Below are 25,434 nucleotides of genomic sequence, written 5' to 3'. Positions count from 1 at the left end.
GCTCGATCCCAGGACTCTGGGATCATGACCTAAGCCGAAGGCAGACACTTAACCAATTGAGCCACCCAGGTGCCCCAGGGGCTGCCTTTTAAAGAAATGCCATTTGATACTGGAAATGTTCCTGGCCACACAGAGCCCCATGAGTTCAACACCAAAGGTATTGCCCCCAAACACAATGTCTCTAATTCAGCCTCTAGATCAGGCGATCATAAGGGCTTTTAAGACTCATTATACATGACAGTCTATGTAAAGCTTTGCCAATGCAATGGAAGAGAACCCTGACAGAACATCATGAAAGTCTGGGACGATTACACCATAAAAGATGCCATCGTTGTTGTAAGAAAAGCCATGAAAGCCATCAAGCCTGAAACAATAAACAAATTCCTCATAATTGGAGAAACTGCATATCAGCCTATTATCACAGGTAAGTGGTTAAAAAAAAAACTGTAACAATGTTAGTAATACTGTATTGTGAATATGTAATACTACATGCCATAAAAATTTTACAATTCACTCATTAGTGTATAAGCGAGGATACCATGAAGCAATCATATCAATTACACTAGGCTACCACAAAGCAATCATATTGCTGCTTTAATTCATAGATCATTATACCTGTAAAAAACATGAATTTCTTTTTCACTTTCTCTTTTCATTTTTTCCATCTAGTGTTAGTAATATGTATAATACCTACAGTGTTTGTATCATATAAGACTATTGATGTAAGTACTGACAGACAATTCATCTTGTAAACAGATGATGTAAACTTATGGTATTAATAAATACAATACAGTACTGTAAATATATTTTCTCTTCCTTATGATTTTCTTAGTAACATTTTCTTTCTCTAGCTTATTTTATTGTAAGAATACAGTGTATAACATATATAGCATACAAAATATGTATTAATCAACTGTTTATGTTACTGGTAAGGCTTTCAGTGAACAGTAGGTTATTAGTAGTTAAGTTTTTGGAGAGTCAAAGTTATATGTGGATTTTAGCTGCAAGGAGTGGGGTTGGTGTCTCTAACCCCCATGTTGTTCAAGGGTCAACTGAATTTGTTACAGCTGTCAGAAGTGACTAAGATGCATTGTGACCACAGCCTGATCCTCATGTCAACCCTAAAAGGTAGCTCCTATTATACTCTGTGTAGAAATAAGCAAAACTCTGAGAGGTGTAATAACATGCCCATGATCCTTTATAGAAGTAGTGGAAGCAGGATTTGAAGCTAAATATGTCCGGCTTCAGAAATCATCTCTAGTACAACATGCAAACCACCTACTAAATAATACAGTACAATATAAATGGATACACAAGTTTTAGGGGCAGCAAGTCTCTGCAGGAAAGTCAAAGAGGAGACCAGATGCATCCTCCGAACTCTCTGACTACATCATTACTTGGTGAGGTGCTTGTAACCATAAGGTCATAGTCCAGCAATAACAATGGGTTTTGTCTGATTGTCTGGTAACAGCTGCCTAAATGGCCATATTGTGGCCACTTCTTGGCTCAGCAGAAAGGAGTTATGATCAATTGGCCGCATCTGTCATGAAAGCTGGGGGCTGGGGGTGGTGGTGGGTGGAGCATGGCAGTCCTACCAGACATTTGCCTCCCTGAGCTAGGTGACTTGCCCATGCTTGTATGGATGAGTACGTTCCCCACAGTTGCTGTTCAGCAAACTGCTGTAAATGGGGAAATCATGAAGTTCTAGCCAGACCTTTCCCAACTGTAAAGGCACTGAAGAATGCAATGGGTAATACAACTGCTGTGTTTGAACAAGTACAATGCATGGACTGCGATCAAAACACAGCTTTATTTGTGTCCCTCACTATTTTTTTAAACTCCATTCACTAGGGATGATTTGTCCTGCCCAGATAAAAAAGCTCCAGGTACACCTTTTGGTTGTTCAGAGATAATAGTCCTACAGGCACTTGAGTCCCAAACCCAGTTTCCATGTAGGCATTAGAATATCTAAACTCTTGTCATACTCCAGAGGCTGAAATCTGACTCTGTTAAATCTCCCTTTCCCAGTCTGGGTCTATTCAGGGACAGGGGCCTTTTCTCACCTCTGGTTCTGCTCATCTTCCCCCACCTTGAGCTGCCCTTTCACTCCTGGCAGAGATCAAAGTTGAGGAGAGGGTGCAGATAAAGGTGAGGTAGCCCAAACATCAGCTTCCTGACCTCTGGGCCTAGAAGTCATTTTCTGCTGACTTTTAGGGTGTTGTTTTCATGGGCTCTTCTGTGGTTCCCTGCTGGCCTCCTTTCTCCTGCAGCTCCCAAGCCTGGTAGCACATCCCCAGCCTCTTTCCTCTGGGGTCCTCTTGCCCGCTCTGGGAAGCCCTATGGATGGATCCTCAGACACCCCCGACTGGCTCTCTCCTCTGTGCAGCCCACACTGCAGAAACTGGGGGGTCAGCAGTCCCTGTACAGTACTGTCCCAGACCCTAAGTGGTTGGCCAGACACTCTCTTGCTCTCCAGATTTCCCACATAGAGTCAGACTCCAGCCCCAGCTTCCCAGGGACCCCAAGAAGCTCTCTATCCTAAGCCTGACTGACATTTCTCAAAGTGGTCCAGGATGCTCTCCACTGGAATCATCTGGAAGCAGCTATTAAAATGCTTAGATCTGGCTCTCTTCCCCTCCAATCCACTGGATCAGCATCTGAAGGGAGAAGCCTGGAAATCACCCCCCGGTTACCAGAGAAAATACAGAACTCCAGATACATTAGGATTCAGATAAAAAATGAATATATATATATATTTGGTGTATGTATGTTCCAAACATTGCAAGGGGTACACACATATTAGAAATATAGTTGTTCTTTACCTGAAATTCAAAATTAAGTGGGCATCCTGTATTTTTCTTTGATAAATCTGGCAACCTTAATCTGCACTGAACAAGCTCCCCAGGCTGCACAGCAAAGTTAGAGATCTATTGGTCAGGACTGTGGTAAATAAAGTCACCCGGATAATGCCACCCTGGGGGCCTCTGAAGCATCAGTCAGGCAGCAGTCCCTGGGCAACCTATGTAATCGTGTGCCTTCTTTCCTTTTTGGATTTCTCTAGATTCCTTATAGAGCACTGAAGTTTCTCTTCACACCTGAGCCCCCGTGTTTGCCCAATTCCAGGGGGAGGGAGTCCTGCTGTAGTCTATGGGACTGGTGCCCTCTGGAGATGGGGCTGTGCACAGTAGTTCTGTCCCTATCCATCTCTCCCCTCCATTGGTTCAGGTATTTTGCAATCTGCTGTTATTGTAAAGAAGCTTGGCACACAAAATAAATAAATAAATAAAAATTTAAAAAATAATAATGCTGGGCAGTGAATGAGTATTTCACAGGACATAGGGCCCAGTTGTGTTAACAGAAGGGATAATAGACCCAGAAGGAAATGGACCATCCTAGAGGAGCGCTGTGCTTTTGTCCAGATACTTCTGTAGAAAATGAGCAGCAGTTTAGTGTGGGGGTTTGCCCATTATCTCTGCCTCCCCACAAGTGAGATTAGCGGGCATCCTCCTTTCTCCCAATCAGACCTAGGGCCCAGGCTCCTCCTCCTCGCCACACCCCACCCACCCAGAACCTGAGCAAAGGGCAAAGCGACCAGCATTCAGCAGCGGTGAGAGTAGCAGGTCCAGGGGAGGAGAGAGCTGAGTCTAAAGGAAGAGCAGAAGGAAAGCCCGGAGCTCTCTGGTGGTAAGACTAGCGCTCGGTGACCCAGTATGCTTTGGTATTTTTACCCATATTCCAGTAAAGAAAAAAAGGGTTAGCCCTTCATCAGTCCTCCTCTGGAGGAGGCAGATTACATATTATTCAGAAGAGGTGGGGATCGTGCCGTCCCATGACCACATAACAGGCCCTGGCCCAACCTTCATAGTGGACCCCAGGGTGCTGAGGAGCAGCTATCTGCAGGGGTCCATGGGATAAGAGAAGGAGTAAGTCACCTGTCCTGGAATTTCTCCTCTCAAGAAGTAGCTGGAGCCACACCATTGGTATAGTAAAGAGGGGCCATCACCTGAGTAACATAATCTTGTTTTGAGCTTCACAACGATTTTACTGGTGGACCTTATTATTCCTTTTCTGCAGGTAAGAAAACCCTGGGAGCTAGGCTGGGCAGAGTAGACACTCTGGTCTGGAAAATTAACTGTGGTCACTTTGGGAACTGAAAAGAGTGTGATTCACTTCCAACCACTGGGCCTGGCCAGTGGCCACGAAGGCAGTACTGAGGATGCTTGGGTAGAGTCCACCCAAGTCAGTGTGCTTAAAGTATGGGAAAAAATAGTAAGGTCCAAATCTCGTGACTGAGCTGCTGACATAAGGAGAAGCCATGGACAGGCATTTCCACCTTGGAGTCTGATCTTCCCATCTATGAGTGGACAGGGGCCTATCTGGAGATTTGGGGGCCATGTATAATCAACCCAGAAAGGTAGCTGCAAGGATGGTCACCTGCTGGGCTGTGCATGAGGGGAAGCCAGGGTCTCTGAATCCAGCCTGGGAGGTTGGGGCAGCAGCCCAAGATCAGAGGCCTGAGCAGAAAACTATGAGGGCAAATGTACTGGGTAGGGTGGTAGTGCTAGGAGAGGCCTCTGGGCCTCCTGGATCTCCTCCCCAGTCTATAGGTCCAGCCTGGCAACCCTTCCCTTAGGCCTTATGCACAAATTCACAGAGAACCCCTGACATGACAGGCCTTGTGAAAGAGGAGGCATTTGAGCCTTAAAATACGTGGGAGTGACAGGGGCCAAAAGCAAGGTGCCCATCAAGGACTCGGTGAGGGATGCGTCCTGCCCAGATCAGTGGGAGGGGAAGTTAAGACCAGATACCTTCAAGGATGCGATCCCTCTGAGCAACCATCTTAGAAACAAAATGGCAAGAAGAGAAGCCTGTATGACCTAAGTTTTCAAACCCAAAGCCCATTGTGACATCATCAGCCAGGGACTGGCTATAAGAAGGGAGGCTCAGTCAGCCTCATTTCCCTCACCCTTGGCCTCCATCACCTCCTAGGCCAACAGCAAAGCCAAGGGCCATGCTCCTGTTATCAATTCTGCTGCTCACGTCCCAAGCCAAGGGCGTACATGTTGGTATGTAGGCTCCTCTCCCAGTGGCCAGAGCAGCTCTCCCAGGTGGGGCTGGGCATGACAATGGCCATGCTCACATCACTTTCATCCAGTCGGTGGTTAGCATTAAGGGCTAAGGGAGAGATGTGGTTACTGAGCTCATTAATTAGCTAATTGGTCAGTAAGAGGCTGGCTCAGAAGAACACAAGAGCAGTAGCTTCAGGTTTCCCCACATACCCCCCTCAAAAATACTTCCCTTTCTTCTCCTGTCTTCCCCAGTCCAAAGTTCAACCAGTCTGACCTTAAGTTTCAGTTTTGAAATCCTAAACTTTATCTCTGAATGAGTAATGGAGTGCCTAGAAGCAAGTGCCCAGAATGAGCTGAACATCAGACCTCCAAATCAGGGGAAGAAAAGCGTGGGGGTCAGGAGCATGACAGAGCTCCGGGGAACTGCAGGTGCAGAGCAGAAGCCTAGCTGGGCACAAGCACATGTGTGCACAGAGGCGGAAGTCCAGGGCCTTCTGTTCTCAATGGGCAGCTCCTCAAGGTTGGTTCCCTGATGGGTTCTCTCTCTAAGGGGTGGCTGAGGTTACAGGGAAGCTGGGTTACTTAGCTGCTCTCATGGGTCAGGTAATTCCCCACATTTAATTTCCATCCTACCACAGTGGGGTCTCCGCTCTCAGCCCCATGCATGCGTGAGGAACTCTGAGCCTTATGAAGGTTGAAGATTTGTCCCAAGTCACACAGCAGGGAAGCGGAAGAGCTGGGATTTTGCATCCATCTGACTCCAGGGCCTGCATTTCCCTTTCCACACACTACCCCATGAAAAGAACACAGCCTATTCACCTGGCATCCCTCACTCTGGCCTGGGCGTTGGCTGAAATGTGAGTCAGGGGTGGTGTGTGGTGTCAGGAGAGAATCAGCAGAATGCGTCCCTCTCCAGTGTTTACAATTGCTGTAGATTCTCACCCATTTCAGCATTGCCTCCATCACTGCTCAGGGGTTTTGTGCTCTAGTATTAATTGACAAGTCTACACGATTCTACACTGGTGTTCTCAGGACAAAGGAGAATGGTGCCCAGCTGACAGCCCCATGAAGCCTTTGGTGCAAGATGATATGAGAAATTCTGACAGCTAATGTGGCTTGAGGATTTACTCTGTGCCAAGCACTATGTTGGACACCTCAATGCCCATTATCTCATTTAATCTGTAAAACATCTGTTTTTAGGGTAGGTCCATTTTAGGAATGAAGAAAGGGAGGGTAAGCAAGGATAAGTGGTTTTCCCCAATGCTTACTGAAATCATTCAGTCAGTAAGCAACAGAGCCAGGATTCGGATTTGGGCTGTGGGACCCCAGAGCCCACCCTCTTAGCAAATGCCATATTCTGCTTCTCAGAGATGTCACACTATTGGTACCCATAGTAGTCATCCATCATTTGATCAAGCTTCAAGCTCATTATCACTCTTAGTATCATGACACATTTCCTCCCACACGCATCAGGCCAGCTTGTTAACATGATTGAAACCATACATTCATATATGATTTTTTATCCTGACCTCATAGCATTATTATGAAGATTAAGTAAATTGGTCTTTGTAGAATGTTTGTAACAATGCATGACACATAGTAAGCACTCTGTGTTTGGTAAATAAAAGAGGAAGTGCAGATCCAAAAGTTCTGAAAAGAGTCTTTATAGATTACTGACAGCTGAAGGCCTTTGACACAAATTGCTAAATTTTCACTATAGTTGTATGGTTTTTTTAAGCAAAACATGTCCACTACTGGGTCACTCCAACCTACACTACAAAATCCTCAAAACCTTTATTAAGTGAAAAGTTGGACAAGTGGCATCAAGAAAGAGACAAGAGAAGACCTTAGGTTCTTTAGAGTCAAACTCATTCCTTGTTCGGGAACACAAGGCGACAGTCAAGTCAACCACCATAAATGGAGTGGCTCCTCCTCCCGGAGGCAAGGCGCTGGACCTGTACTCTATCCAGAGGCGAATTTCTCTTCTCTGCACGAGCAGCCACAACCTTTGCTCTCAGTGTCTCAGGGCATGGAGTTGCTCTGCCTGGAACAGAATGTTCTAACCTAGAAGGGCTCAGGCTCAGGGCTTGCAGGAGGTCCATGCCCTTTCTGGGCCACCTTTTTGGTTCCCTGCATGTGTGTTTCCTATAGCTGCTGTAACAAACCACCACAAGCTTAAACAACACCCATTTCTCATCTTACATTTCTGTAGGATAAAATCAGCACAGGTCTCACTGAGCAAAGATCAAGCTATCAGCAGGACTTTGTTCCTGATCTGAGGCTCTATGGGAGAATCTTTTGCCTTGCCTTTTCTAGCTTCTACAGGTCATCTGTATTGCTTGGCTGCTAGCCCCACCATCTTCAAAGCCAGCAGGATGCACCTCTGCATACCTTTCTTCCATAGTCACATCTCTCTCCTGCTTCCTTTCACCATGTTAAGGACCCTTGTAACTCTACTGGGCCCACTCACATTATTCAGGATAATCTCCCCATTTTAAAATCAGCAGATTAGCAAATTTAATTCCATCTCTCAAGTCCCCCTTTCTCTGAAAGGTAACATAGTTATAAGTTCCAGGGCACGGTCCATTAGGACATGGACATCTATTGGGGGAGGGGGCATTATTCTGCCTAACACTCCAGAGATGGCTCTGGACACATATTTTCCTCTGATTTCTCTTAGACTAAGCAGGAAACAAGCTCAGTGAAGTGACTTGTTTGAGATCACAACGCTGGAGAGGGGACAGAGCCAACACTTCTGACCCATGTCCCAGACTCTGTGCAACAAAATAAAGCAACTGTTGCCTTAATCATATTCCTAGAGGGGCTTCACTGGACCAGCCTCAATTTCCTCATCTCTAGAATGGGTATAATGATAACTACTTATAAGCCTCCATGGATATTGACTAAGTGTTGCATCTTTTCCCATTTTTTTCTCTTTCATTCTACCAGAATGTGGTAAAAGACCAATTTTTGATGGAAGAACTCAGTATTCCAGAATCATAGGGGGGATGGAGGCTGAGGTGGGTGAGTTCCCATGGCAGGTGAGTATTCAGGCAAGAAATGAACATTTCTGTGGCGGCTCAATCATCAACAAGTGGTGGATTGTCACTGCTCTTCACTGTGTAGTTTTTGAAGAGCTACTGTAAGTATCCAAGAGCCCATCCCTGTTGCTTCTGACAGTGTTAATCCCCAGGGCACCGCCCCACACTCAGCAAAAACTTGATTGCTAAGGGAAATCCTAGACCTGGTCAGTCCTGAGTCAGACAGGAATGACTACCACCCAACCCTTCCAGCCCCAGGGAGGAGGAGGCAGTGAACTTGAAGATGGCATCTGCTGTACCCTCCTCATTGTCACCCAGGACCAATAACTATGGTTTCCCTGAGGTTACACACTGTCCTTTTCAGGAATATTCATGGTTTGGTGGAGCAAAAGCCTTGGTCCACGCACCTCTTCTAGGACATGTAAGTCCTTCTAGAAGGAAATTCTGCTAATTCTGGAAGTCTGGGATCCTGGGCTTTCTGACACCCTATTTACTTGCTCCTTGGAGAGTTTTGTCTGCACGCCAGGAGACTGGTTGTAAATCTAGAATTTACTGGTTACTAATCATGAATTAGTTACCTGCTAAGAAATTACCTGCATTAACTTATTCATTCAGACATCAACCCTGAAGAAGGTAGATGAATAACCCCGTTTTAACTCATTCAATCTTACAATAACCCCCTGAGACAGGTAGAATGAACAACCTTATTTTTATAGAAAGGGGAACAGGCCCAGTAAGGCTGGGTGATTCACCCACAGTGCACACATAGTAAACAGAAACAGGATTTAAATCCTGGCTCCAGTGCTTATGCTTCCTGCTACACCTGCTACACCACTGCAAGAAAGTTTGAAGATACACAGAAAGGCTGATTTTTAAAAGTTAATAAAAAACAGGGGAAAGTTTCACCATGGCATAACGAAGGAAACTTGTTGCATTTGCTTCCATGATATACTTAAGGATTGGCTATTGGGAAGTTTCTGGCCATTCAGCCTAGAGAGAATGCCTAAATTATTATTAAAGATTCTTTCTGCTTAATCAGTGGTAGGTTTAGATTAAATACTGAGCCTGGGTCTCTAAGTTGTTTGTAGACAAATCAATGGGATAACACCTTATTATCTGAAGCAAGTTTGATCTATGCCAGGTGGTCTCCTGTGTATTCTTTGGAGTCCCCAAAGCTAAGTACTTTCTCTGTAACATTAGACAGGAGTATCTCATATCTCTAGGACTGTGCTGGAGCAGCAATGTGGCTGTAGTCTGCCACCCCTATTGTTTCACTTCCCTCTACCTTTTTCAAATTCTTACATCTCCTGAGCAACAGCCCCAGTAGGACAAGTCCTAAAGTCCCCGAGAACTCTACGGGATTTAAGTTTTTTGGGCAAATTAAATTCTGTGTGCTTCATGACTCCTCTTCCCCTCCCACTTCCCCCTCTCTGTTTCTATGCCACCAGTCCAACGGACTTGAGTGTTGTGCTGGGAAGCAATGACTTAAGAAGCTCAGCTGTGGAGATAAAGGGTGTTACTAGCATAGTTCTTCACAAGGACTTTCAAAGACACAACATGGACAATGATATCGCCTTGCTGCTGTTGGACTCACCCATCACATTCAACGGACTGACAGAGCCCATCTGCATGCCCAGAAAGCCCAGCCCCTCCGTGTGGCACAACTGCTGGGTGGCAGGATGGGGTCAGACCAGCAGTGGTACGTGACTGCTCAGCATCTCCTGAGAACTGCTGGGGGAGGAGCCACATCACAGGCATCTGAGGATGGGCCAGTAAATCTTAAGATGTGGGCAGGAGCATGAAAGGAGAGAGGGCAAAGGAAGGAGGAAGGAGAAAAAGACTTGCATTGGAACAAATCCCTGCATTCCTGAGGCTCACAGAGGCCAAATCTCAGTCCCTTCCCAGTGCCAAGGAAGCATCTCCTCAAGGCCCCAAGTTGAGATGCCAGTCACCAAGCCAGTTGCCAGGTGTGGTCATATTCAGCCAGCACAGAGCAGTCTTGTTTGTTTAACTGAATTTAAACTCTCCAGTTTGCCAGGGGCCCCCATACTCTTTATTCTCTTGCGTCTCCTTTGATTCACACATTGATGTTTCCCACCTGGTTCCTACAGGCATTCAAGATGCCTGTCCCAGCCTAGAATTTTGATGGTCCTGGAATGTTGCCCAGCCATTCTTAGAAATGAATATGTTATTACTTGTTGTTACATTGTTACTTGGCCAAGAAAGGAGGAGCTGTACTAGGGCAAAAAGGGATTATGAAAGGCCCATTGGACTATCCCCAAAGAAAATAGGTAGGGGAAGGGATGGGAACAGCACAGCACTGTCTCAGGCCTGAACAAGACTCTGGGTCCATGGAGATCTTTGCAACCAGCTGGGGTCTGGAAGATGGTAGGTATTTCAGGAGTTTAGTAACTAGAGGACAACTAGAGTAACACTTTCTGGGCTACTACTGGATAGTTAGAAGTGAGGAAGAGGCAGATGGGTATTTATAAGATTAAAACTACTCAATAAGGAGAAGAATTTGGAAATCTGTGTGGTCTGAGTTAATGAGATAAAAAGAAGTCCAGACAAATTCCCGGAAGCTGGCAGTCCAGAAAGGGCCTTGGCAAATCCCCTATAAAGACTTTTAGCCAAACTACCCTTGCCTGGAGGACCTGAAAGCTTTTTCCCTAGGAGCACAAACCTACTCTCGGCAGCCCTGTGTTGGGGAAGTGTCATACTCACTAAAAAGTAGCAATAGATATACATGCTGAAGAGGCAAGCTTATGTTGAGAAATGAATGATCAATAGCCAGTTCCAAGAAGTCAATTCTGTAGGGTTGGTTGGAGTTAAACAGGAAGCCTACTTGGAAGCAGGATTATGATTTTGAATAAGAGGAATAATTCAAGTAGGTGGGGAATTGCTTAGAAAAGACTGGGATGGTAGAATGAGTGAATAGCATGGGATTACTGGAAGGAAGGGGAAAGTGGAGGATATGAAGAAAGGTAGACAAATGGCTGGTGGGATGCAGGGATACACAGTGTGATCTAGTTGTATTATCAGCACTAAGACTGCTATCTAGTGACTTTTCTAATGTGCTTTCTCTGTGGACTAGATGACAAAAACTCTATGAAAACTGATCTGATGAAAGTGCCAATGATCATCATGGATTGGGAGAAATGTTCAAAGGCATTTCCAAAACTTACCAAGAATATGCTGTGTGCTGGATATGAGAATGAGAGTTTTGATGCTTGCCAGGTAACTGAGGGGTATCCCCACCCTCACCCTATAAGCTCCTATCACCTCAGGGCTGCCAATGCAAGGGTATCTTCTCTTCACCGAGAATAGACAGTAAGAGTCTGGGAAATGTGTGGGATTCAGGGCTCCACCATGGGAATGGGGACATGAATTGGGGACTACTCATTGTCAGGTCTTTGGAATGTCAGTGCATGCCCATGAGTTAGTATGTAGCAATTCTGCATAAATATTTCTACTCTTCTTTAGATATACTACATAAATAGGGCTCCAAGTCTTCTCCATTTCTCGAACTTCTTAAAAAACAAAAAGCCAAGCAGGATTTGAGATTCATACAAGGAATCATTTTATTTCATTAATTTACTGTGAGCACATTAAGCCCTGGGGAATCCAACCATGAATGAAACATAGTTTCTCACCTAAAGGAGTCCACAATCTCCTGGGCAGACAGTTGAATAAAGACTTACTATTTTGGAAAATACATGTGGATTTCACTGAACTAAAGACTGGAATCTTAGTTTTTAATAAAATGAACACAACAATTTAAAAAGAAAAACATTTTTGATTGATGCTAGAAAAAAATAGGAAAAAAACCCCTCAGAAATTAGCTTCCTGTGGCTCTGAGGATGAATGATGGCTGTTGTCTTTAAAGCCTAAGAATGCTCTCTTTGTCTTGGGAGATGCTCTGTTCATCATCACCTTGATGAGTCCACTTAGTCCTACTCATTTGCTGGGCAATGGATCTGGTCACTGGTATAAAACTACGGATGCAGATGTTAAATATCCTGTAGAGTAATGAAAAAGCTGTCTCATGGAAGGGGAAAGTATCTATCTACAGAATTATCTATTATTGTTTAATGTTAGGAGATGATAGTTTTCCCTGCTAGGCTGTGAGATAAGGTCTTAGAAGAGAGTTGTTGGGATAGGGGTTGAGGGAATGAGGGAGAAGAGAATGGAGAAAGGGTTCTGAGGTAAGAAAGAATGGACTCCTGTAGCAATGACACTGTTTAGAAGTAGTCTCTCATGTGGTGAATATTGTGAGGACCAAAAAGAGAGATAATATCAAGTGTCACATTAACCTTGTGTTTTCTTCACATTTTGGACCATTTAAAACATTACAAAACAAAAAAGAGAATTTGAACTTCTGGTTCTAGACAGGATGGAGTAAACATAGTTGCCCCAATCCCTCCCACTAAGTACAGCTAAAAGTACTATACATTATATTGTAAAACAAAAATAAAGGTTCTGAAAGGTAGAGATGGACTGACTGGATATTCCAATGCTTAAGAAAGGACCCAGCAGTGAGTTCCTTGGTTTTTTTTTTTTTTTTTTTTTATCCCAGACTGGTTGCTAGACAAGCCTGCAACCCAGAATGCCAATGAGCACAGACGAAAACTAACAAAACAAGAAACACTTCCCTCTCTTTGGACTAGGAAAGGAGCAACCTAGGAAGGAAGAAACTTTTTGACAATGAACATTAAACATTGTTGGCCCTCTAAAAAAATTGATGGCCCTCCTACCCCATCAATCAAGGTCAAGTGGACAACCTCGACTTCCTTCCACTGCCCACCATAGTGGTTACAGAAGAAGTTATATGGAGAACCAGGACTTTAACTACAGTCTAGTAGTAACCAGCCATCCTCTGCCTCCCTTTATGTCACTGGAAGCCACTTGAGGAACTTGGGCTTCCACCCCATCCAGGTATGCCACCCAGGTATAACTCACGCCTGCTCTTCCCCTAGTCATCACTGGCCTGAGTGGAGAATCAGGGCTTCCACTCCAGTCCAAAGGTAAAGAGTTGCTATCTCCCACCCCCCACTCCAATTTCAAAGAAACCTGTTAAAATTGAAGATTTAAATGAGAACCAGTCTCGCAACCTAATACTCAAGGCAATACTCCAGGCAGGATCTGTCATAGCTAGAATAGAGAGTTGGATTTAATTTATTGATAAATATAGCATAAGGAAAATAAGGAAAAATAAAGCCCAAAATCAGAGTAAGGAATCTTTTTTTTTTTAATTGAGAACCATTAATTCCTAGAATAAGTTCAATTAAAACTTAAGTGGTGCCTGGGTGGCTCAGTCGGTTAAGCATCTGACTTTGGCTCAGGTCATGATCTCAGGGTCCTGGGATGGAGCACTGCAATGGGCTCCCCGCTCAGTGGGGAGTCTGCTTCTCTCTTTCCCTCTGTCCCTCCCCCCTGCTCATGCTTTCTCTCTCTCAAATAAATAAATAAAATCTTTAAAGAAAAAACAACGCAAAATGTATCATGAACTTAAATGAAAAACCATAGAAATTTTAGTAAAAAACACAGGAAATCCTTGACACATAGAGTAACATCAAAGACACAATTCATAAAAGGAAAAATTGATAAATTGGACCTCATCAAAATTAAACACTTTTGCCTTGTGAAAGACCCCATTAAGAGTGTTACCAAATCCAAGTTCAGCTGCCCAGTCACTTGAAAGGCCATCACTCAAGAGATGAGGTTTTTTTTAATAAAAGATTTTATTTTATTTTTCAAATTTTTACTTTTTTTTCTATTTTAGCACTTTATTTTTTCTTATTTTTTTTATTATGTTATGTTAATCACCATACATTACATCATTAGTTTTTGATGTAGTGTTCCATGATTCATTGTTTGCGTATAACACCCAGTGCTCCATTCAGTACGTCCCTCTTTAATACCCATCACCAGGCTAACCCATCCCTCCACCCTCCTCCCCTCTAGAACCCTCAGTTTGTTTTTCAGAGTCCATAGTCTCTCATGGTTCGTCTCCCCCTCCAATTTCCCCCCCTTCATTCTTCCCTTCCTGCTATCTTCTTCTTCTTTTTTTTAACATATAATGTGTTATTTGTTTCAGGGGTACAGGTCTGTGATTCAACAGTCTTACACAATTCACAGAGCTCACCATAGCACATACCCTCCCCAGTGTCCATCACCCAGCCACCCCATCCCTCCCACCCCCCACCACTCCAGCAACCCTCAGTTTGTTTCCTAAGATTAAGAATTCCTCATATCAGTGAGGTCATATGATACATGTCTTTCTCTGATTGACTTATTTCGTTCAGCATAATACCCTCCAGTTCTATCCACGTTGTTGCAAATGGCGAGATTTCATTCCTTTTGATGGCTGCATAATATTCCATTGTGTATATATATATATATATATATATATATATATATATATACCACGTAAAGAAAAAAAAAAGAAAAAAGAAAAAAAGAGATGAGTTTTTGATTGGAAAGAAATTTGAGCTCTAGTCAGGAGGCCAGCAACCCAGGGAGAAGATGGACTGTTGACCAAAAGCCAACTCTGAGTTTTCTGCCTGGCCCAGGGGTTTTTAAAGGGGTTTAGGGTGGTTAATCAGCAAAGGAAGTGCAGTGGCAGCCATGTTTCTTGATTACATGCAGACTTGATGATGCTAGCTATAAGCATTATTCTAATGCAAAGGGATCTGGTACTGGGAGTATGCTGTTCTTTCTGCAAAGGAGGGCCAAGTCTACATATGCATGAAGGGAGGGAGGACAGCAAAATCATTTGTGTGTCCTAAAAAAAAAACTAAACCAAATAACCATTTTGCTAAAAAAATTGTTAGCTAGGGCGCCTGGGTGGCTCAGTTGGTTAAGCGACTGCCTTCGGCTCAGGTCATGATTCTGGAGTCCCGGGATCAAGTCCCGCATCGGGCTCCCTGCTCAGCAGCGAGCCTGCTTCTTCCTCTGACCCTCCCCCATCTCATGCTCTCTGTCTCTCATTCTCTCTCTCTCAAATAAATAAATAAAATCTTTGAAAAAAAATTGTTAGCTAATCAGAAAGCTGAAGAGGTTTCAGAGAGATTTGCTGGCTTCTGTGGCCTAGGAAATTTCTGGTCCTTCACTCCTCAAGATGCATGGTCTGCAAATCTCAAAGAAAGTAAATTTATTCTGTTATAGATCAGGGGACTTAGGTCAGCAAGCAAGGAGTGTGTTAACTTGGAGCAAGTCAGTCCTTAAGGCTGGTGGGAGTGTTGTTACAAGAGGATGAAAACAAAGCTACAGATTGGGAGATGATATCCAACAAAGGAATTACTTAGAATATATAGAGAACTCTCAAACTCAACAGTAGAAAAAAACTATCCAGTTAGAAAATGGGCAAAAGACATGGACAGACATTTCACTAAACAAGATATACAGATGGCAAATAAGAACATGAAAAGAAGTTCAATATCATTGGCCATTAAGCAAATGCAAATTAAAACTGCAATGAGTGGGGCGCCTGGGTGGCTCAGTCGGTTAAGGGTCTGCCTTCGGCTCAGGTCATGATCCCAGGGTCCTGGGATCGAGCCCCGCATCGGGCTCCCTGCTCCGCGGGAAGCCTGCTTCTCCCTCTCCCACTCCCCCTATTTGTGTTCCCTCTCTCGCTGTGTCTCTCTCTGTCAAATAAATAAATAAAATCTTAAAAAAACTGCAATGAGCTATCACTCCATACCTCTCAGAATGGCTAAAAAAAAAAAAGAAAAAGAAAAAATAGTGACACCACCAAATGCTGACAAAAATGCAGAGGAACTGGAGCCCTCATGCACTGCTGGTGGAAATTTAAAATAATCCAACCACTCTGGTGTTGGGAAAATTGGACAGCCACATGCAGAAGAATGAAACTGGACCATTTCCTTACACCACACACAAAAATAGACTCCAAATGGTTGAAAGACCTAAATGTGAGACAGGAGTCTATCAAAATCCTAAAGGAGAACACAGGCAGCAACCTCTTTGACCTCAGCCACAACAACTTCTTTCTAGAAACATCACCAAAGGCAAGGGAAGCAAGGGCAAAAATGAACTATTGGGACTTCATCAAGATAAAAAGCTTTTGCACAGCCAAAGAAACAGTAATTTGTAATGCCTTATAACATTATAACATATACTTCTTACAACTGCATTATACAACTACATTATAGTAACTGCATTGTACAACTACAGTTATATCAAAATGAAATAAGGAAGAGAAGATGAGCTTCCCAATAATAGCAGTTACAGAAAGATCTCAGATCCTAGCCATACCACAGACTCAGGGAGCAACCATTTCATACTGAAGCAGGAGGCAAAGGCCTCCAATATCAATAGAAAAGGGGAAACAACATTTAATAGATAAGATTGGAAAAAGAGGGCAGTTGGAGAGAATGTGAGAAAAATCACAAAGGCTTGAAACTGCATCATGGGCTCAGGGAATTTCCAGTATTTCAGAAGCCAGAAGTAATAAGAAATGAGGCTGGAGAGGTGGACAGAGCAAGATCACCTAGGGAGGTTGTGTGCCAGGCATGGAAGACTTGCTGTCATCCCAGGCTGCCACTCCTACCGCTCACCCAACATAAGAATCAGGCCCCATGGGCACTCCCACTGGACCATTTCAGTCTCTTTGATTTAACACCATCCCACATTCAAATGGCCAAAGCCAACTATGGCAAAATACGAAATAATCAAGTGTCATCTTTGATGACATTTTCTGTACCCCTTGCTTCAGTGGCTGGATCTACCATCTAGAGTCTAGGAGTTTTGCTTTAATACCTCTCCCATCAAAATGTACTTTAGTGAAGGCTTCTAAAATTAATCATCTATTAAGAGTATTATAAATGAATGTGTGTCTATCATTTTAGGCCTTGTTTTTATAATTGTGAAGTGAAAAGCTTTGCCCTCTGCTTAGACAGCTTTTTGTTGTTAACAATAAGTTGACAGTGATGCAGTCAAGGAAATTTTTCTGAAATTATACAATATTATCATCACTTTGAAACAGATAAACTAGGCAGACAGTCCCCTAGGGTTTAAAAATAAAATCATACTTTTAAATTTAGCAAACTTTTAAAAACCATGTCATCAATGACTTAATTCAGAGAAATGACAATTTTATAACAAAAACATTTAAATATGTTCAAAATAATAGCAATAAGATGATGCTATACTTAAAGTACAAATTAAAATTAAAAGTTAACAATGGAAAACAACCGGATTTTTTATTTACTCTTCCCAACACTTTTCCTCCTTGTAATACCCTTACTACCATTATACTATGAAGAATAAAAAGTTCTATTAAAAAATAAATTTTAAATGGCATAGTCAAACAAAATATAAAATCAAACATATTCCCGGCTAGTAATGTAGCACTTTTGTGAAGGACTATCAATTTTCCAGAGCAACAATCATTACAATGAACTGACTGTTTTCTTATCTGTCTTCTCAGTTCCAGCACAAAAGTTGCCTTATGCGTGTGTAAATTCCCACTGCCTAGCACAGTGCTTGGCACATGAAAAATGCTCAACAAATGTTTGTCAAATAGATGAACCTTCCAAGGGAGCCAGCAATTATCTGTCCGTAAAGAAGTCTTAGGGGAGGGGACACCTGAGAGAGGTCCTCAAAGAAGCTAAGAGTCTGCAGGTTAAGAACTGGCATCCCGCTGGGCTGCTGGGAAGTCTGGTTATGGACTGCCAAGCTGACTTGATTTAGACCTTTAGTGACTTTAGTTTTTTTAGAGCAGTTTTAGGTTCACAACAAAATTGAGAGGGAGATATTGGGATTTCCCATTTACCACTGTTCCCATATGCCTAACCTCTTGCACTATTGACATCCCCCACCAGAGAGGTACATTTATTACAATTTATGGACCTACACGGACACATCACTATCACCCAAAGTTCGTAGTTTACTTTAGTGTTCATTTACGGTGTTTTGCATCTTATAAGTTAGGACAAAAGTATAAATTACACATACTCATCATTATAGTATCAAACACAGTAGTTTCACTGCCCTGTGTTAACTTGAGCTCATCACCCCTGACCTTTCATAGAAGTCTTATTTCACTCCATAGAATCTTTGACTTTTAGAATCACAGGCTTTTTACTTTTATTTATTTATTTTTAATTTTATTTTTAAGTAATCTCTACACCCAGCATGAGGCTTGAACTTACAGCCCCGAGATCAAGAGTCGCTCTACAGACTGAGCCAGCCAGGTGCCCCTAGAATCACAGACATTTTAGAGCTGGGAAAAAATATATAGAAATATTTAATCGAGACTCTGTTTCACAGGTGAGAAAATGGTTATTTTAATCATCAATCATTCCCTTAACCATCTGAATGGATCCAAAGCAGTGTAATAACTTCATAGCTCTTTTACACATATTCAATAATTTCGTTTTCTCCACTACCCTGTACAATGGGATGGGCAGCTCTCACTCACCCTGTTTAACAGATGAGAAAACAAGGATTAGAATTTAAGCGATTTGCCTGAAGTCCAGGTGGTAGTGGTCCAGGCTGGAAGCCGTGTCATCTGCTTCTACCTCAAAACAGACAGGAGTAATCACATGGTACAAATATCTCACAGTGGTGAACTTGAGAGGCTCTAGTGGTCAGTATGTTTCTAATCAGATACATAGTTGGCTACCAGGCTTCGTCCTTGGAAGAAAGTCCCCCTTAGGCATGCTGTCATCAGCCCTGGGTCCTTAACTGTCTGAGGCTAGACCCTCCTTTGAGGCAATGTTTGCGTTTTCTTTCCAACAGGAAGAAAAAAAAATTAAGTTTATGCATGAAAGGACATGTATTTACATATGGCCTTCTTGGTCCCAGCAGTCCATGAGGAGAATCTCTATTTCCTAAATATACAAGCAATGTTTGTAATACATAAGGGTTAAATAACAGTATTAATACATTTCCAGGGCATTTACTACATAGTATTTACCCTGGGCTGAGTTATTTATATACTCTTAAAATTTCACCTGCTAACAGTCTTGGCAAGTACTTGGTATTATTTCCATTTGAACTATGTGGAAACTGAAGCTTAGAAGAGGTACTTGCCCAGGGACGATGGTTCTCTCCCTGTTGTATAAGAAAATAACAAATAGTCAAGGCAACAGATTAATAAGATTTTTAATAACATTTATCCCTTCATAAAATGAAGAAAGTTATAAAAATAAAATTATGGAAGGAGTTATTGAAGTGGTAATCCTGTTGATTTGGTTCTTGCCCAATGACTGAAACAAAACTAGTACAAAGAAAAACACCCACAAATCCAGACAAGTGTTAGAGGCAACATTTTATACTGGAAAGGGCAATTTTGTTTTTAGCCCACATTTACTGGGTGTCCTTGAGCTGTGACCTCTTTGTAATTCTGCTCTGTATATCCCTCTGCTTGGTGATGCATCCCTCAGTCAATCCAAACTCCACTTGAACACATTTATTCATTATCTCCCCCTTACACCTTATCTCTGTTATCCACACCCTATGACCTTGGAACTAGTCCTCATCATTTATATCCAAAGTCATCCCTGGTTCAGATCTTCATCATTTTTATGTCCTTATCTTAGTCCCTCTACTTCCTGTCTGATTCCCCTCCAATCAGTCCCCCGCCCCACACACTCTTCCTGTCAAATTCCTATTTACCCTTCAGACTAAATGTTTTGAAGTATACCCTGACAGACCTTTCCCTCAATAGAATCAATTTATTCCCCGCTTTGTACTCCTCCCTTATTGTGTTCATACAGAAGTATGATCAAACACAGTTGATCCTTTTTGTTTACATTTTTATCTCTTCCACTAGAGCATAAAGTCTTGTACCCAAAGACCTGACAATTAGTTTTTCCTCAGTGAATATTTGTTAAATGGGAGTGATCAAACCTCTCTGAATTTCTATTTTGGAATTATAAAATGGGAATCAAAAGACCTACCTCATAGCCAAACTGTGGAAACAGCCGAGGTGCCCTTCAACAGATGAATGGATAAAGAAGATGTGGTCCATACATACGATGGAATATTACTCAGCCATCAGAAAGGATGAATGCCCAACTTTTACATCAACATGGATGGGACTGGAGGAGATTATGCTAAGTGAAATAAGTTAAGCAGAGAAAGTCAATTATCATATGGTTTCACTTATTTGTGGAATATAAGGAATAGCATGGAGGACATTAGGAGAAGGAAGGGAAAAATGAAGGGAGGGAAATCGGAGGGAGAGATGAACCATGAGAGACTATGGACTCTGATAAACAAACAGGGTTTTAGAGGGGAGGGGGGATTGGTTAGCCCAGTGATGGGTATTAAAGAGGGCATGTACTGCATGGAGCACTGGGTGTTATATGAAAACAATGGATCATGGATCACCACATCAAAAACTAATGATGTATTGTATGGTGACTAACATAACATAATAAAATTAAAAAAAAAAAAAAAGACCTACCTCATGTGAGGTAGTGTGATTGATGAGAAACAAAAGTCCAGGGGCTAGCAATGTGCCTCACGTATCATGTCCAGGAAATGTTAATCCTCCACCTCCTCCTGTTAGAGCTTGTTGTAAGATTCCATTCATTCCAGCCACCTATTTATGATCTTGGAAAAAGAGACTATCTCTCCATTGCAGAAAGGCCTCCTGAATGATTGTAGCCACTCAGCAACTTCCGTGAAAGGCAAGTAGCAAGGTAGAAAGAATGTGTGCTTTGGCATCAGAAAGTCCTGGTTCCAGCTTTGGCTGGGCTACTGTGTAGCCCTGATCAACTTTTAAGCCTCCTTAAGCCTCATTTTACATGTATTAAAATGGGTAGAAGAAAGTCATATATATGTGTGGTACACGGTAGGAACTTGGTATACATTTTCTATATATAGAACCATGTGAGTCATAGGTCCATGTGATTCCACCCCAGATGGGTCATGCATTCAGAAAAGCTTTAGCTCGCTGTGTCCTGCAGACACCCACACCAAAGAAATAAAAAGGAATATCATTCTCCTTCATCCCTCTGGAAGAACACGAAAGGAGACTCAAAGCATATCCACAACTATAACAATATTTCTCATATCCTGCTTTCATTCTTTTCTTTTACAGCCCTTCCCAGAGCTTCTGATTTGATAAGGCCCACAAAACTAGCTCCCACTTCTCTTGGTCTATGCAGCATTTACTCCAGCCTCCAGCTCCTCTCTCACTGTGCTACATGCAGTGATTTTCTCACCAATTCTCTCTCTCTCTCCTCCCTCTTCAGTCTCATCTTCTCCACTGTCTATAACTCCCAGAGCCAGCCTGACAGTGGCACACTGCTCCTGTAGACCCAGGAGAGGGGTGGGCATTGCTCAGCAATGACAACATCTCCTTTGGCAGACTGGAGCAGGGGAGATCAGTGCCTTGTCTCAATTAGTGAGCTATGCTTTGCCTCAAATGAACAGTCTGGGATAGGACTCACTATTGAACTGTGTTATCTGCCCACAGGGTGACAGTGGAGGGCCTCTGGTCTGCACCACAGAATCTGACAAGACCTGGTACCAGGTGGGCATCATCAGCTGGGGCAAGAGCTGTGGACAGAAGAACATGCCAGGAATATACACCTTGTTAGAAAATTATAGCCTCTGGATTAAGAATGTGACTGAGGTAGAGGGAAGGCCCTTTAATGCTGAGGAAATGAGAGCTCCTCCCAATAGGAAACAAGTGAGGTCCCATGCTGCAGAATTTCCAGAGCCAGGAAGCCCCAGATTCTGGATACTGATTTCGCTTCTGTCCGTCATGCTATTCAGGGCCATTTTCTCCTGATAATAAAGCAGATGCTATTTCTTAACCAATGAAGGTGTGTGAAAATGTACTTCCAGCAGAGAGACTGGCTACAAATTAGATCTAAGGGCCAGGAACTGAAGGTGACAATAGATAGTAGGACCAGAAAGGCAGGCTGGAGCCCTGGCTTGGGGATTAGGCTTTGGGTCCCTCCATTAGTCAGGACTCTTTCCATTGCAAGTGAGTTATCGATCTCAAACCATCTAAAGCCCAAACCAGTTATTTATAGATGTAGATGTACGTAACAGAAAGACACTAGGAGTGGTATTTGGCTTCGGGCATGGCTGAATCTAGGGGCTCAACAAATGTTAACAGGGACTATTTTTTTATAGCTATCACCCTCAAAAAGGGCTTCCAAGTGGTGGCCATAATGACTACCAGTACCTCCAGTTTGCATCCTACCAGTTTAATAGCCTTGGTAAAAAGAGAGAGCCTTCTTCTTGGTAATTCCAGCAAAAGTCTGTGGTCTAATTCTCATGACTCGTAAGCTCACAGCCCATTGCTGCTCCAATCACTGTGGCATTCTTCTAGGTGAGGTTCGAATTACAAGTCCACTCCAGGAGCCAGCAAAGGGCCAGCCATTTAAAACTATGTATACTGATAGTGGGTGCAGGTAGTGCCCCACACGGAAATAAAAGTGCTGTGAACAGGAAAAGGGGACTGTGTACTGAAGATGTCCTTTGATGGTGGACATTCTGGTTGGCTGGCTTCCAAGGTAGCCAAATCCCAGGCTCCCAGGAACTTCTGAAGAAAGTATGTCCAGAAATTGCTGCTTCAGGACCACAGGGGGAGCAAGGGTAGAGTGGGGGAAAAGAGACCTAGGAAATATTTTGTCTCACAATCTCTTTCTGAAGACATATCAGCCATGCTGTAGGTCATGGGAAAAGTCCAAGCTTCCATTTAAAGTTTTACATTTCCTAAATTGCCACTGCATCTTTAGTGTGGCCCAGGAAATCCAATGGAGACTGAGCTGGAGAAAAGAGGTACATGGCAACACTCAGTAATTTGGTCTTATATTGACAGCTCACAGTGTCAGATGCTGGAGGATTTAGCAGAAGGCAGGATCCCATCCTCAAGAAATTTCTTGGTGAACAGTGATATGTCCCACACCTGACCCTTCCAATTGAGCGCTAGAGGGGGTGGGACCCAGGAGTCCTGCAGAGTACAGAGGGGGCCATCTTCATGGGCTGGCAGGACCCAGAAGTCTCCTCAGAGAGACTGAAACATGGAGGAGAATCTGCTGAAGGACTGCTGTAGAAGTGAGGTTTTTCCAAATGTGGAAAAGAGAGCAAATGAAGGACTAGTTGGAGATGAGCATCATCAGTTTGACTAAAGAATAAACTGGAAGTGAAAATTGGTAACAAGCTGAAAGCAAGGAGAAAGAGAACAGAACCTTCTGTGCCCAAAGAGAAGAGTTCTAAGGTAGAAAATGAAAATATGATTTTTAAGTAGGGGGTCCTGAGAAAAAAATTAATGTTGCTCAAGAAAGAGGTAAAAATGAGTTGTCCTCAAAGTAAGGATAAGTATGGCACGTTATTAGTTCTAACATATGGGGAAAACAAAATATCATGTGAAAGACACCTGGGAGACTACAACAGTTAATTTTGTATCTCAACTTGGAGAGTATGATGGTTTTGGATGAGATTAGCATTTGAATAAGTGAACTTTGAGTAAGCAGATTGCTCTCCATAAGGTGGTGGGCTTCATCCAATTAGTTGAAGGTCTGAATAGAACAAAGAAACTAGCCTCCACAAAAAAGAGGGAGTTTCTCCAATACACCCCTTTTGGATTTCATCTGCACTATCACCTTTCCTGGGTGGCCTTCAGAGTTTATCACCATCAACCTTTCTGTGACTTGAGCCTGATAGATAAACAGCAGATTAGGATTTACCAGTCTCCATGATCATGTGAGGCAATTTCTTATAACACATACACACATGCACATACACATACACTTTTCTCTGGGGAATTCTGACTAGTACAGATTTTCGTACTGAGAGTGTTTGTAATTTTTTTTTTTAAGATTTTATTTATTTGAGAGAGAGAGCATGAAAGAGAGAGTGCATGAGCATGGGGTAGGGGCAAAGGGAGAAGCAGGCTCCCCACTGAACAGGGAGCCTGATGTGGGACTCAGTCCCAGGGCTCTGGGATCATGACCTGGGCCAACGCAGACGCTTAACCAACTGAGCCACCAAGACACCCTGAGAGTGCTTCTAGAAGAACAAAATTTTAAAGAAGAATTTTCTGAATTCATTCTGGGATTTCTGGAATTGGCTCTCTAATCTGATTAGATTTAAAGACACTAAACTTACAAGAAACTAAGATCTGGGTGACCATGTATATGATACGTTCAAACATTTTTGTCAAACCAGTAAGTACAATGAGATTGGCTGGTTGCTCCTAATGTTGTTAGATAAAGTGGGGAAAGAAAAAGATGAGCTCACAATTCAAATTCTCAGCTCAAGAGTCCCAGAAATGACTTGAAATCTTAATTTTTCCTGAAGGATACCCTTTTTCCTATGGCCACAAGGCTGAGATTGCTAAAAATCAAACTCACAATCTCATCCTGAATCTAGCTGAAATACGATGTGAGTTGAACTCCTAACCTTACAGGGTGTCTACTGTTAAAGGCATTAACTGGGAAGGAATGGAATCCTGAAAGTTGGAATGAGGATATGTGGGAAGACCCTGATGGAGCTGGGAACACTGGACCCCTAAATTCTGATGAGTCATCTTTGACAGTGGAAGCAGTTTCTCTACCCCCAGTAAAAGTGACCTCTTAATCCCTGTCTGAAGCCTGCACTGCCTGAGGAGAGGGCAGTGGTCTCCCCCACTGCCAAGAAAGACAATGCTGATGCTCCTGAGGACCCACCTCCACCACCCCTCTTTGCTTCTAGACCTATAACTAGACTCAGTTCTCAGCAGGACCCTAAAGGTGAGGTACAAAGTATGACCCATGAGGTGGTGTGCTATATTCCAAAAGAATTACCTGAGTTTTCTAATCCGTGCAGATAGAAATCTGGGGAGTATTTGTGGTAATGGATACTAAAAGGGTGGGATAATGGTGGAAGAAACATAATGTTGGATCAGGCAGAATTTATTGATAGGGGCTAACTAAGCAGAGATTTTCTATGTAATGTTGCATCTTGAGGAGTTAGAAAGGGTCTAACTGTTTGGTTGGCTGGCTGAGGCATGGGCCAAAAGGTGACCCACAGTGAGTGAGAGAGAAGTGCTGGATCTGCCTTGATTTCATGTAAAGAAAGGGATTCAAAGACAGGGAAGGTGGGATGTTGGAGTGGGTTTGTCATCTGAGACCCACTCACCCACCCTGGGAAGGTCCAGAAGACATGCCTTTCACCATGACTGTGAGAAATAAATTTGTGAGGAGAGTCTTAGAATCCTTGAAGAGCTCTGTGGTCATTCTTTGTAGGCCAGACCTTGCAGGGAGAACTGCAGTCTCTGAACTGGGAAACCTAACCACAATTAGAGTAATTGGGTCCTGGGGTGGCAGATACCTAATGGTGGCACTCAACTGCCT

The 25,434-nt window shown here is 43.0% G+C and overlaps 1 protein-coding gene across 1 annotated transcript; it reads left to right on the top strand.

Moving 5' to 3' along the window:
* The first annotated feature begins 291 nt into the window (after positions 1-291).
* On the top strand, positions 292-22,729 carry PRSS55 (serine protease 55). Its single transcript, XM_064584041.1, has 6 exons — positions 292-424; positions 670-748; positions 7,978-8,211; positions 9,559-9,809; positions 11,205-11,347; positions 21,561-22,729. Exons 1-6 carry the CDS (start codon positions 292-294, stop codon positions 21,876-21,878), a joined length of 1,158 nt encoding a protein of 385 aa, XP_064440111.1. The 3' UTR covers positions 21,879-22,729.
* Positions 22,730-25,434: the final 2,705 nt, after the last annotated feature.

This window comes from Mirounga angustirostris, unplaced genomic scaffold, assembly GCF_029215605.1.
Source record: "Mirounga angustirostris isolate CCGP_5_RB_7025 unplaced genomic scaffold, mMirAng1.0.hap1 SCAF_2, whole genome shotgun sequence".
Classification (NCBI taxonomy): Eukaryota; Metazoa; Chordata; class Mammalia; order Carnivora; family Phocidae; genus Mirounga; species Mirounga angustirostris.
Note: the sequence above shows the minus strand (reverse complement) of the source record. Positions and strands in the feature narration are given on the sequence as shown.